The 13,887-nt window shown below is 59.7% G+C and overlaps 1 protein-coding gene across 19 annotated transcripts in view; it reads left to right on the plus strand.

Annotated features, from left to right (window-relative positions):
- The window catches only part of BIN1 (bridging integrator 1), a 59,534-nt gene that overhangs the window by 35,664 nt on the left and 9,983 nt on the right, over window positions 1-13,887 (plus strand). For 11 of the 19 annotated variants that reach the window (XM_003828275.7, XM_055108572.3, XM_055108571.3 and 8 more), the window contains exons 3-11: window positions 1,039-1,093; window positions 1,208-1,302; window positions 1,765-1,860; window positions 2,824-2,931; window positions 3,600-3,692; window positions 7,838-7,923; window positions 8,252-8,327; window positions 9,701-9,783; window positions 12,743-12,887. In XM_003828275.7, the coding sequence (XP_003828323.3) occupies window positions 1,039-1,093; window positions 1,208-1,302; window positions 1,765-1,860; window positions 2,824-2,931; window positions 3,600-3,692; window positions 7,838-7,923; window positions 8,252-8,327; window positions 9,701-9,783; window positions 12,743-12,887 (837 nt within the window). The remainder of the gene's footprint in view (window positions 1-1,038; window positions 1,094-1,207; window positions 1,303-1,764; window positions 1,861-2,823; window positions 2,932-3,599; window positions 3,693-7,837; window positions 7,924-8,251; window positions 8,328-9,700; window positions 9,784-12,742; window positions 12,888-13,887) is intronic. The other 8 variants (XM_003828268.7, XM_003828269.7, XM_008953626.5 and 5 more) reach the window with 1 other exon arrangement.

Genomic DNA, 13,887 nt, shown 5'->3' on the forward strand with positions numbered 1-13,887 from the left:
CCAGGCAGGGATTATTCACCTTCCACTGAAAGACGAGGAGACTGAGGTTTAGAGAGGCTCAGTAGCTTACTTAGGGCTGTGTGGCTAGTAAGGGACACAGCTGGGTCTGCATGGCCTCAAAGCCCGTGTGCAGCCCACTCTTTGCACATGGCTTCTGGAAACTTCCGCAGCTCACTGAGCATGGTCTCAGACCTCAGTGCTGGCCTCGCCTATTGTTCACCCCCTCCTGGAACCTGGAGTTCTCCACTCAGTTTTCCTGGCTCTGGTTTTGATGTCCCAGAGGGACTTGAGGCCTGGCCCATGCTTCTACTATCTCTGCTGGTCCTGCTGTCTCAGGAAGCCCCTGGAGGACACTCTCCCTGCTCAGGGAGCTTCACCACCCAGCCCACTGTCCCCTCAGCCTTTTCCCTCTACATCCTATGTCCCTGCTGTCAGCTGGGCCAGTGATCCTGGCCATGACCACCGCATTCTGCACCCCTGCTGTAGTGCCGTCTCTTCTGCAGGTCTTCTGTCCCTATACAGGCTCGCACCGGGCCCTCTTTCCCTAGTACGAGGCAGTGGGAGCTCTCTGTCCTTGGGCACCACCTGAGCTTGTGGAGCAGGGGGCCTGGCGGTCACCACACCTGCCTTGCCCATACTCCTGTGCTCATTGGTCACTTGTCTGCAGGTGTCTGAGGGCAGGTCTGAGAGTGCCGGGGCTGCTGCACACTGGTGCTGTGCTGTTTGTGTGTCATTCAGCCGTACCTCCAGCGCGTAATCTCGGAGGGGGGTCTTTGTCTTCCTGCCTTCCTTCCTGGGCTGAGAATGGCATCTGGAAGATGGCAGGTGCCCACAAGCATGGGCAAGGGTGCCTGTGGATGCAGGGCGTCTGAGGCAGGGGTGGTGACCGTAGCTGCTGTCCTGTTGGGAGGTCAGCTGATCAGTGGCTGCTGTCAGGAGAGCAGCCTGGTTCATTCACGTGAGGGTGGCAGGAAGGAGAGGGTCAGGGACTGGGTGTGCCACCAGTCCCTGACCTGGTCCTTGTCCCTCTCTTTGCAGACTGAGGGCACCCGGCTGCAGAAGGATCTCCGGACTTACCTGGCCTCTGTCAAAGGTAGGAGGCAGGCAGAGCGCACCTGGCCCGTGTAGAGCTGGTGGGTGCAGAGCTGGGGAGGGTGGGACAAGCGCTATCAGTGGGAGGCCCACATACTTCCTTTCTGCCCCACAGCTATGCACGAGGCTTCCAAGAAGCTGAATGAGTGTCTGCAGGAGGTGTATGAGCCCGATTGGCCCGGCAGGGATGAGGCAAACAAGATCGCAGAGGTGAGCATGGGACAGGTGGGCCTGCCCTTCTCAGAGGGCCCTCTGGTCTCAGCTCCTGTCCCACTCTGCCGTGCCCTCTGGGACAAGCCTCTCTGGTTCTCGGGCATTCGCGTGCTGTGTGCCCTGGTGCAAGCTGCCCTCCCTCTCTGAGGGCCTTTCTCCTGACACGCCCTCACACCAAGGTGGGTCAGATGGTGGGTCGTGGTCGTCCTTATTTGTGTGTTATGGCTCACAACTCACAAAGCCTTCCTGGCTGACCCCAGTCCTCAGCGTATCTGATCCTCACAGTCACCCCAATAGGGTAGGAACATTTGCCCCCATCTTACAGATGGGGAAACTGAGGCTCTGAGAAGCCACTGAGCTGTGAAGAGATGGGGCTGGGGCTGGTCCCTGCGAGGTGAGCGCTGGGGCGGGTGTGGCCCAGCGCTGCTGGTGGCACTGTCGTACTCTTGCCTGTCTCAGAACAACGACCTGCTGTGGATGGATTACCACCAGAAGCTGGTGGACCAGGCGCTGCTGACCATGGACACGTACCTGGGCCAGTTCCCCGACATCAAGGTGAGAGACCCACTTGCAGATCTGCCCTGCTCTGGCCTGGAGGGAACTGGAGAGAGGACAGGGCCTAGGGCGTGCGGCTCAGGCCAGGAGGAGGCTGTCCTGGAGGCAGGAAGCGCCTGGCCTGGTGTTTCACCCCTCCGGGGTTGCTCCCTCTGCCACCAGCCCACGGCCCCCCATTCCTTTCCTGTCCCTTTGGGTCTCAGGGCTATGGGAGGAAGCCTCACGGCACATGTATGTGTGTGTGTGTGTGTGTGTGTGTGTGTTGCTGCGGAGTGGCTGGCTATATGATTGTGGAAGGTGTAGAAGGGTGAGTAGGGCCTACACATGTGTGTGCCTGCAGGTCCCCTGTGTTTACACCATGTGTGCTTGGAAGGGTATGTGTGCATGTCACCTGTTGTCTGGGTCTACATGTGTGGGTGTGTTTGTGTGGTTGTGTGCATTCGCAAAGCCTGCTGTCTCTGCTGGGCCTGGGTTGGTGCTAGGAGCTGGCAGTGTCTCTGGTATCCACCGAGGCGAGTGGTCCCCGGTAACGTGCACATGGAAGCCTGGGTTGACCATTGGGTTGGACGAGATCCCCTTGGTGGGCAGGATGAGGGTGTCATGCTCATGCTAGCCTCAGGGGTCCCCAGTGCAGATGCCTCAAGCTCCCTGAGTCTGATGTTGGTGGCTCTGGAGATGAGAAGCCAGGGGCCAGGCCAAGGAAAAGACTTGGCTGACACGTCACCAGCTGGTGGACACGGACACATGGGCTCATGTGCAAGGAAGTGGTTTCACACAGTGGGGCTGGACTGCCAGGAGGGGGTGAGCTCTCTGCCACTAGGAGGGTTCCAGCAACAAGGGCTCAAGGGTTCCTGTGGAGCTGGGGTCTCCTGCCCGCCCTGCGGGTCCATCCAGGATCCACTGGACCTGGAGTCTCAGCAGGGGTGCCAGGCCCCGCTCAGTGCCCTCCTCTGTCTGCCCCAGTCACGCATTGCCAAGCGGGGGCGCAAGCTGGTGGACTACGACAGTGCCCGGCACCACTACGAGTCCCTTCAAACTGCCAAAAAGAAGGATGAAGCCAAAATTGCCAAGGTAAGGGCTGGAGGCGGGTCGGGGCAGCGTCTGCAGGGGGCTGAGAGAGGGCGGGTGTCTAGGACCCCGAGGGTGGAGCCTTCCTCCTGCCTGGCCCCAGGTGGCTGAACTGGGGGTGGGGACGATACAGGGCCCAGGCCGGTGAGTGAGAGGCCCTTGTGGGTGCCTGGGTGAGGTCCACCCTAGGCCCATTCCTGCCCCCCCGTGCCACCCTGGCCCCTCAGCCCCGATCCAGGCCACCTGCCAGCCTGAGAATGGGCCTCCTGGGTTTCCCTGGAACGGCGCCGCCCTGCCTGGCGAGCCGGGTGAAATTCGTCACGAGATCCCAGGCGACTGTCCCTGGCTGGAGCAAGCCAGTAGGTGCAGAGCTGGCCCCACTCATCCTGTGGTGAGGGGCTGGGGTGGCCCCGTCCTCCGGGCAGGGCCGTGCTTGCTGGGCCCCCTGTGCTGCTAACCACGCTCACCTTTTGCCTCTGCAGTTGGAGTTCACCCCCTTTCCTTACCCCTCGGGCTCCCCCTAATTCTCTCGGCCTCAAGGGCCCATATCTGCTTGGGGTGGCCCCCGCGCATGGGGCGTGTGGACGTGCATTTAATCTGTGTGTCTCTGTTTCTCTCTCCCCACCTCCCTGGTCTCTCCACCTTCCTTTGCCTTGACCTCCCCACCCCAGCCTGTCTCGCTGCTTGAGAAAGCCGCCCCCCAGTGGTGCCAAGGCAAACTGCAGGCTCATCTCGTAGCTCAAACTAACCTGCTCCGAAATCAGGTGACACTGGCTTCTAACCTTGCACGTGCTGGCGCCTTCCGGTCTGTCGTCCTGTCCTCTCGCCCTGCGGTGGAATGCAGGGCTGGCATCTGAGCCCAGCTGGGGCAGGGTTTTTCAAAGGCCTCCGCTGGGAGAGCTCTGCTTCCGAGGAGACCTGAAGTCAAATGTAGGGGTCAAAGAACCGGCTGAGGGGCTCTGTGTGACCTGGGTGGGGGCATAGCTATGCCCGCTCCGTGGCTGCGTCTGTGGTTGTTCCTGGAGACTCCTCTGAAATCCTAGTGGTCCAGGAATGCCTTTGAGCCATTGTCCTCTGTGAGGGCTCCTCTGGGGAGGGAGGCGACATCATCAGGCCCCTGTACTGCCATGCCTGTCCTTCAAGCCTCATGACAACTCTGAGATCATCTTGAATTTACTGAGCAGAGAAAGCTGCCCAGAGAGGCACATCACAGCCTCCTCCCAGGGCCCCAGAGCCGGTTAGGGGCAGGGTTGGGGCTCTCCTGACTGAAGCCCCTGCGTCATTTTCCTGGGACTTGTGGTCCCCGTGGTGACTCTGGAGGAGTTACTGGGAGGACCCTCCAGTCTGGATGGGATGCTGAGACCTGGAGGGGAAGCATGGGTCCTCGGCCTTTGGGGATTCATGGAGGGCAAGTGACCAGCACCACGGTGTTCCTGGGGGGCTTCCTGGAGGAGGCTTTTTTACAAAACTCCTGGGCCATCTCACCATCCTGGCCATAGAAGCTATGGTCTTCTCAGCCCCCTGCCCTCCAAATGGGTTACAGTGTGGCCAGGGACCACTGGATGCAGTGCCCTGTGAGAGGTGGGTCATGTGGTTTTCTCGCCAATGAAACTGAGGCACATTTCAGGTCAGTGTAGTCACAGCCTGGATGTGGCCCTCACACTTCTCCATATTCCCGAGGGGCTGGCGATAGGGGCCCGGCCCCGGAGGTTGGGTTTCTCTCTGGGCAGCTGCCCCATTTTTTCGGAGCCTCCTCTTGATTTCGTCATCTTCATTGAGTGCCTGTCACGTGGAGAGCTCTGGGTGGGCTTGGCATGGCTTGCTGTCCAATTTCTTTTTCTATTTTTTTTTTTTTTTTGAACGGGTTTTGCTCCGTTCCCCTGGCTGGAGTGCAGTGGTGTGATCATGACTCACTGCAGCCTTGACTTCCCCAACTCAAGCAATCCTTCTGCCTCAGCCTCCCGAGTAGGTGGGACCACAGGCACGCATCGCCGTGCCTGGCTAATCTTTACGTTTTTTGTAGAGACTGTGCCTCATTATGTTGCCCAGGCTGGTCTTGAACTCCTGGGGCCAAGCGATCCACCTGCCTCGGCCTCCCAAAGTGCTGGGATTACAGGCATGAGCCACTGCTCCTGGCCTGGCTGTCCAGTTTCTCACCTGATCTGCTGCCTGATTTATTTTAGGCCAAGGCTGACTTTGGAGACACTGAGTGTTGACAGCCTCATCCTGAGGTCAGGGTGCCCATGGAGAACCAGGGGCTGGGGGTGATGCCTAGGGGGACTTCAGTAGGCCTGAGACTTCATCTGCCTCTGGAGGTAGAGGAGGAACCAGGGGCTGGAGTGGGTATGCCCTGCCAGTCAGTTCAGCACTTGGGCTAGAAGGGAATGGGACTACTGACTGAGGGCCCGGGTTTCTGAATAATTTTCCCTGAAACAGGTGAAACATTTTTTTGTGGATGGGAGAACCTCTTAGGAGGCTATGGGGCCTGCCCACTGCTTTTGGGCTCCTGGGACAGGTGTGGTTGGGATTATGCTGGGAGGGCCTGCCTCCACGCCCACCCTGGGGGAGCAGCGAGAGGGTGAGGCAGGTGATCACACCTTTGGGTGCTGGGCTGTGGGTGTTTCACATTTTGGCCAAACTAGCTGTCCCATTTGGGTCCCATCTTTATTTGAGCACATCCTCCTTGTCCCCAGCCCACTCATACCTGGCTGGAGGCTGGAGAGCCTTTGGAGTGGCCTGTGGGCAGCTGGCTGGCTGTGAGATGGCACAGCTGGGACTCCGGGGCTGCCCTGCTTGGGAACTTGACTTTGGGGAGACAGTGCATCCTCTCTAGGCTGCACCAGGGGGCTGGCCGGCTCCATGCAGACCCTGGGCTAGTTCTGAGCTGCTCTCCACACCTGCCTCAGCGTCCTGAATGCTGTCCTTGGGACCCCGGGCCCATGTGACTCTGCTCTTCCCCACTGTTAGCTTCAGTGGAGCTGGGGTGGGGGCACTCTCTCCTCATGGCAGACAGCCCTCACCTTACTCCCTGCCCCTTCCACATGCTTCCTAAAGAGCCAGAATATGAGGAATGTCACCCAAAGGGAATACAAGACACGGGTCCTGACTTCCAGGAACTCAAGCGGAACTGTCCCCGCTCTTGCTCTCGGCAGCGTTGCTGAGCGGTGAGAGCACGGCTGGGTGCAGATGTTCCCATAGACAAGCTGCGGTGCTGTCTTCACTGCTGTCCCCACCGTTGCCATCTGGGGAGTTGTGGGGGTGGTGGCTGCATCCTCATGGAGAGGGGGTCCTAGTGGGTACAGGAGCCGGGTGGCCCAGGCAGGTTCTTACGGAATGTGGGACTTTAGACCCACTGTTGGCAGTTGAGGGCAGGGGGTATGTGTGATGGTGCTCAGCTCACAACAGTACCCCTAGGACTCACTCATTTTATGAGTTCCATTAGAACCATGGTTGGCAGCCCCCCTGCCAGGTAATGGGACACCCAGGGGAGTAGGGCAGGGATGGCCCAGCCATAGCCTGGAGACGGAGGAGGGGCAGTATTCCCCTCCTGGTGTGGGGTGCCCAGGGTCCCTGGATCCAAGAGAGGTGTGCATGTTGGAATAGACATTCTTCCCCACCCCCCGCTCCCCATTCTGCCTTTAAATTTTTATTAGATTCTGAAAAGCCAGGCAAGGAGCCCACGCCCACTCTAGCGAGTAGCTGGAGGTAACCTTTCAGAAGCCATGGTGGCCCCTCCTCCAGTCCCAACCCAAGTCACTGGGGCTAGGGGCTGACCTGGGCTAGTCCTGGTGTCCGAGGCTGGATGGGACAGCTGGCTGGGCTTGGGGCAATCGTGTGCTTTGTGGTTAAGTGGCCTTCCGGCCATCTGGCTGCCTTTGCCAGAAGGCGGCCCAGCCCGGGCCCCAGCCCCGGCCTGAGAACGTGAGGCTGCTGGCGGGAAGTTTCCCTAGGCGGGGCCTGACACGTTCCTGGGCTGTGACTCAGACCCCGAATCCCTGAGTCACTCTTGCCGGCAGTGTCCTCCCGCAGTGAGCCAGCACAGCCCCTTCCCTAGGCGGGCTGGGCACCGGGCAGGGTCTGTGACTCACCTGCTGCCCACAGTCCCTTCCCCAGCACTCTGTGGCCGTGTGATGGGGCCTGAGCACCACTGCCTGGTGGGTGTGAGTGCCTGGAGGATGCAGGGCCTGCCCTGGGGAAGGTGTGGGCTAGGAGTGGGACCAGGCACGGCCCAGCTGCCTGGCTGCCTCCTCCCTGGCCCTGCACCCTCCTCTAGGGTCCCCCTGACATTCCTAGAGGTGCCTGAGTGGCTGCCTCTGGTCTCCCTCTGGTGGGGACAGGTCCCAGGAGAGGGCTTTGTGGGAAGGACCGTCCCTGGGAGGTGAAGTGAAGGCTGGTGGCTGAGGCTGCCAGGAGCTGGCCCTCAGAAATGGGGAGGGAGCACTCAGGGGCGGGGGCAATTGGGGGCAGCAACAGATGCTGCCCCGAGAGCCAGAAGGCAGCGGCAGGGCTGGCACCTAGCCTGAGGAGGTTCATTGTGGAAGTGGGCAGGGTCCCCACTTGGCTGGGTCTGGGGTCTGCCTCTGTGCATGTCCCGTGTCCAGCTCGCCAAGCCCCAGGCTTGCCCCTCTTGTTGTGCCCTACTCCACGCTCACTGCCCTCCCGGCCACGTGGGCCTCTCTTTGGCAACGGCTGCTCAGCCCTCCCTTTCCCAGATGTCCTCAGGGTCCTGGAGGGCTGCAGGGGGAGGTCGCCAGCATGGGTGTCCACATCCAGTTCAGCCTCTGTCTTGCCCGGAGCCCTGGTCCCAGCGCACTGGCCAAGAGGGGTGGGCAGGAGGTGGGTGGACTGGCCATGGGGCTGGGCTGGCTGGGACGCCCAACAGAGGGGAATGACCTGTGCTGCCCCCCAGGCCGAGGAGGAGCTCATCAAAGCCCAGAAGGTGTTTGAGGAGATGAATGTGGATCTGCAGGAGGAGCTGCCGTCCCTGTGGAACAGGTGAGGCCTGGCACGGTGCCCAGCCTGTGTGGGGCAGTGTCCAGTCTGCGTGCTGCGGTGTCCAGCCTGCGTGCTGCGGTGCCCAGCCTGCGTGCTGCGGTGTCCAGCCTGCGTGCTGCGGTGCCCAGCCTGCGTGCTGCGGTGTCCAGTCTGCGTGCTGCGGTGCCCAGCCTGTGTGCTGCAGTGTCCAGCCTGAGTGCTGTGGTGCCTGGGCCCTCTCTGGTTTGTGTCTCTGATGAGCATGTGTGGTCGCTCGTGGGTGGGTATTTCTGAGTTGCTGTCCTGACCTGCCTGTTCACCTGGCCCCCATCCTTCCGCCCTTCTGTAGCCGCGTAGGTTTCTACGTCAACACGTTCCAGAGCATCGCGGGCCTGGAGGAAAACTTCCACAAGGAGATGAGCAAGGTAGGCCATGGGGACCCCTCTGAGGGGCCACACCCCACCCTGGCCAAGGGTCAGAGTCAGAGTCGTGGGAGGGGCAGCCTGAACTCCTCCTTCCCTGCCAGGTTCAGCACACACCGGTGACCACAGGGCTCCCTCCCGGCCCTGTGGAACAGCCCCCTTCAGGAGTGCCTGGGCCCAGGAGGGCAGCAGGGCATGCTGGGGAGGCTTTGAGAGTGTCCTGGGTCCTTGCCTGGGTAGACCACCTGACAACGTAGACCAGGCCCTCTCAAACTGTGAATGTGTTCTCTAGCAACCTTGGCCCAGGGAGTGCAGTGTTAGACAATGGTGGCAGTTTCTCAATTTGTAGGAAAAAATTACTAGCATTTTCTCAATTTTAATTTTTCTCCCATGCTTTTGAGACATTTAAATAGGCCTGTTTCGTCTGCGTGAATCCACTGTGCGACAGGGTCTGGTCTGATTAGCGTACCTTTCTCTGTTGTGTTATTTTCATTTTAACCTATCTGGCAACTAAAACGCAAAGCTGTTGAACTTTGCAGTTGGAGAGACCCAGGGCTGGCACCCCCGCCCCCAGTGGTGGGTCTGACTTTGTCTCTTGGGCCCAGATGGATGAAGTGATGATGGTGGATTCCAGGCCCAGGGTCGGAGGAGGAAAAGCAGCTTGGGGCCTCCCCTGACTCACACTTCTAAGTACGGTTTCCTGCCTTTTAGACTTTCTCTTTCCTTCTTAACTTTTCCTCTTTCCCTTCGAAGATTGGAGACAACTTATGAAAAGTTTAAAAAATAGAGAAAGGTGTTTCAGAGAAGGAACATTTATATAAAATTAGTCTGTAAAAATATATGCCACAGAACATAGTTGTTTATAAATAGGATGAAAATTCGGCTCTGAGCTCCCTAGTGGCCAAGTCAAAGAGAGGAATATTCTCAGTAATGAGAATCACCATGTGTGAGGAATAAACCTCCTCTCGTGCCTGTGCATTCAGTGAAATATCTGGCAGTTGTAGTGTGGTCTGAAAGCATCTTGGCAAAATGACCTTAACAATTAAGATTAATGGTCTGCCAAAACAAGTTTTAAGAGAAAAATGTAAAAACAGTGCAAGCTCTATGTGGCATTTTAGGATATCCCTATAAGTAGGAGGGGGAAAGATGGCTTCCAGAGACAGCAGGCATTAGTGATGTAGCCCACTTGCCCCGTTTTGTTGCCCCCTTGGTTTTTCGGGGTTTGGTGTGCTAGTTCCTTGCTCTCACAGATGGGGAAAGAGGAGCTTGTTCCTGGCAGGGGCTGGGGGTGGTGGGGAGAAGCAGAGGTGTTTGGGGAAGGTGGGGCCCTTTGGTGGCCCTGGAGGCCCCCCACCTCTTCACTGTCTCTCCTGCAGCTCAACCAGAACCTCAATGATGTGCTGGTCGGCCTGGAGAAGCAACACGGGAGCAACACCTTCACGGTCAAGGCCCAGCCCAGGTGCGTGCGGGGAGAGCCCTGGTGCCCCTGACTGTGTGCACGGCAGGAGCAGGGCTCCTTCCTGTGACCCTGTTGGTGCCCTCCCTGGTCCCCCATGGGTTTGGCCTTGGGGGTCTAGGGACCTTCCTGCCTTGGCCTCTCTGTGCTCAGGGAGGCAGGTGAGGGCAGGTCTCTGTCTCGAATGTCCCTGCCCCTCTGGCTGTGTTCGTCGAGGAAGGAGCACTCTGGGGAGTCCGCGGGTCCCTGAGCCGGCTGACCCCCTCATTGTGGAGCACGAGCATCCAGGGTTGGGGTGGGCAGCCTGCTCAGCTTTGGGGACTGGGGGGTGTGAACAGGACTGAAAGACTCCGGGGTGTGCAGTCCTCTCAGAGCAGGGAGATAGCACCGCCCTTCCCTCTCCTGCTCCTGGAAAAGCTCATGTCCCTGGATGGCAGCATTCTGCTCAACCACACGAGCATCCTCTTCCTGTTCTCAGCCTCAGCCCCTCCGGGAATCCCAGCTGCAAGGAGGCCTCTGTTTCCTGAGGGGAAACCATGAGGGAGGAGGGAAATGCCTTGCTTTCCTGGCTGTGGATCAGAGGAAGCAGCGAGCCTGGGACTTCCCCTCCCTTCTGGCCATGTGTGCATGTGTGTGTGTGAGGGGGACTGCGTGTGACAGGTGTAAGTGTGTGCATACCCACACGCATATCACAGCAGAACGCAGAGAACACCGATGGACTCTGTAAAACAGGGCGACTGTCTGCTTCTTGGGGTATTGCCTGGGATGATGAGGGTATCGGGTGGTGGTGATTGCCCCCTCCTTCCCTCAACATAAAATAGTTGTGGCTGAGAGAGGGGCCATGGTGACCTGAGGCTGGGAGTGGGGAGGTTAGGACGGTGGCGTTGCGGTGGTGGTTGGGGGGGTGGGTAGGGGGGTGGGGGTTGTGGAATAAAGGCCAAAAGGTGAATTCAAGGTCGGGCAGGGAGGGACAGCTGCCTGGCCTGTAGGCACAGGTGGGAACACTGGGATGGATCAGCAGAGGGTAAGTGGGGCCGTCCTGGCCAGAACCATGGCTCCCCTCAGGAAGGAGGTGGAGGGAAGAGAGAGGGGCAGTAGAGGCCCAGGAGTCTCCCTTCCAGCAGAGAGGCCTCTTGTGCACTCTGTGCTCGCCTGGGGGCCTTTTCTGGCACTCTGGGCACACCTGGAGCTCCTGGGGACTGGGACCACAGGCAGGGTGACTCTCCACTGCCCCGAGCCTCCTGCCCCTCACCAGGCCCTGTTAGCATCACCCCGGGCACCTGGCCACAGCAGGGGCCAGTCAGGGCACCCCGGGATAGCACGCCCAGGCCCTCTGCAAGGCCTCTGGCACTTAGGAGAGGCTTTTGCCCCTGTGTCCTCTGAGCAGAAGGGTTGGCAAAGAGGGAAGGGGACAGGCCAGTTCTGCACCTGGCCTTTCTCCAGAATGAAGGCCTCCACCTCCCGTCCGTCCCCACAGAAAGAAAAGTAAACTGTTTTCGCGGCTGCGCAGAAAGAAGAACAGGTACCGGCAGTGAGTGCTGCGGAGGGGCGCAGAGGCCCGCGCCCTGGCCGGCCCTGTGCATGCGCCTTGCGCCCTGCTCCCAGGTGCCACTAACCCGTAATCTGGCTCTGTGTGCAGTGCTGCCCGGCAGGGCTGTCGTGTGCGTGTTGGGTGGGAAGGCGGAGGCGGCGCGGGGCGGGCTGGCCTCTGAGCATCTGGCTGCATTTAGCACGTTCCTCTGGGCGCCCCACACTTGTCTAGCCCTGGTGGTGCCCGGGCCACCAGCGCACTTAGCAATGGAGGACGTGGCTGGGAAGGAGGCCTGGGGAGGGCCAGGGAGGTGACACTGCAGCACGGTGGGGTTTTTTGTTTTTTAAACAATTCTATGTGTATACCATATACTTATACATATATTCTTTAAGGAGAATACATTCCCATAAAACACAAATTCCAGAAGGAAAGATGGTGTCAGCGACATCTCTTACGCTGTTCCACTGTTTGCCCTCAGGTGACTCGGTCACTGGTTCCTGCTGGATGCTTCTAGATCTGCACTGTCCAGCACAGGAGCCAGTTACCCCATGGGGCTATTGAGCACTTGAAACTGGCCAGTGTGACCGGGCAGCGGAACTTTTCATTTGAATTACACGTAAATTTCATTGCTTTGAGTTTGCATTGCCGCCTGTGGCTAGTGGCAACCGTATTGGGCAGCACTTTTCTAGGCGTCTCTGTGCAGGTTCTGGTAGAGAATTTTCTCCCTGCACCTTCGCCCCTGTGCCTGGGGTGCACAGCATCACACCACCTCCGCCTTGGGTTCTGGCACTGAACGCCATGGCTCAGGACCTGTCCCCTCCATCGCCAGCTGCCCACTCCTCTGTGATGAGGACGCCTCTCTTAGTTTGTCCAGGCCCTGCTTGTGGCCTCCAGCAGCCGAGAGGACAGGAGAGCCAAGGTCTAGAGACATGTACCAGGGTGCTGTGATGGACAGGCAGGGAGGGCAGCAGGCTGGGGAGCAGCCCCCAGAACAGAGGGGCTGCTGCGTGTGGTGTGGGAGACTCACTGTGCCTCTAGGATGTCTGGCTTTCTCCTGCTGTGGATCTTGGGCTGTCAGCATGGGCCCTGGTGGACCCCATGGAGCCTGTGGGGTGGTTGGTCTGGTCTCTGCGACAGATGGTTCCAAGGGACCTGCCTGCACTCCTGGGGACCATAGACCTCCAGCCTGGAGTCCCACCTTGTGCTGTTCCTGTTTCTGAGGCAGGCTTCCCACTTCCAGCCCCCCAAGCCCAGGTCCCTTGGCCCCCCCCACCCTCCTGCTCTCTCTCACATACACACACACACACACACACACAGTTTCACACCTCCATATGCACACACCTCTTCACACAGACGTCAATACATTTGCCCCTCCGTCTCCTGTGCCTTGGCCCCCCAACACTGGGCTCCCTTTCTTGTCCTCCCCCACAGTGACAACGCGCCTGCAAAAGGGAACAAGAGCCCTTCACCTCCAGATGGCTCCCCTGCCGCCACCCCCGAGATCAGAGTCAACCACGAGCCAGAGCCGGCCGGCGGGGCCACGCCCGGGGCCACCCTCCCCAAGTCCCCATCTCAGGTAGGAGTGATGTCTTGGTAGCAGGTCCCCTGCCCTCCCTCCTTCTCCTCCAGCTTCGCTGTTGTCCCCCATCCTCCCACTCCTCTGTCCCCTTTCTGGCCTGGGCAGCTATGGACCCGATGCTTTGCCCAGTGGGGGTTGGGCCTGGACCTGGGTCTCTTTCCCCCCACCCAGCCTGGCATGCTTCCAGGAGGCATCTGTGACTTGCTCGCTCCTCCCCAGCCCCCACCCCCACTGCAGCGCCCTCCCCTTCCCTCTCCCTGGTCTTTTGTCTGCTTGACTCTTTCTCCATCTTCTTTTCCTCCCTAGCAGAGGCTCTGGGCCCTCAGCCCACAGAGCATCCAGATCTCCAGAGTGGGCTGCCTGTCCCTCTTCCTGGCCTCTCTCTCTTAAAGGGGCCTGAGGGAGGAGCCCAAGCCAGGTGGCCATGCAGGACCTTTAAAGGGACAGAGAGAGGAAGGGCTCAGAGGAGGGTGTGGGGTGGCTAAGGGGGCAGGTCCTGGGCTTCTGGACTGTCCTTGTCTCCACCCCGCCTGCCCCCAGTGGGCCCTCCAGGTGTCTGCAGGGCCCTAGGTGCTGGCTGGCCAGGTGGGGGTGTTCTCATAGCCGGGGCTCCTGCAGCTCCCCGTTTTCTGCTGCCGCCCTGCTCTGCTGCTGACTAGGATAGCAGGGCTAAGGACATGGTGGGAGCCTGTCCCAAACAGCACTTCCCCCGGCCTGGACATGGTGCCAGTGCCTTCTGTGTATTCGTTCACTGAGTCCCCACAACACCCCTGTGAAGCAGGCGCTGTCATCACCTGATGCATGAGAAAGCCCAGCATCATGGGTGTGTGACCTGCCTGAGGTCCCCCACCTGGTGGGCAGGGGTGTGGCCTCTGCCCCATCCTGGTGCCACGCTGGCTTCCTCTGGGATACACTCGTCTGAGCTGGGCTCCCTGTGGGCAGCCCTGTGCCCTGGGAGGTGGAGAGAGGGGCCTGCGGGAAGGGAGAGGTGGGCAGG

This window comes from Pan paniscus, chromosome 13 (assembly GCF_029289425.2).
Source record: "Pan paniscus chromosome 13, NHGRI_mPanPan1-v2.0_pri, whole genome shotgun sequence".
Lineage (NCBI taxonomy): Eukaryota > Metazoa > Chordata > Mammalia > Primates > Hominidae > Pan > Pan paniscus.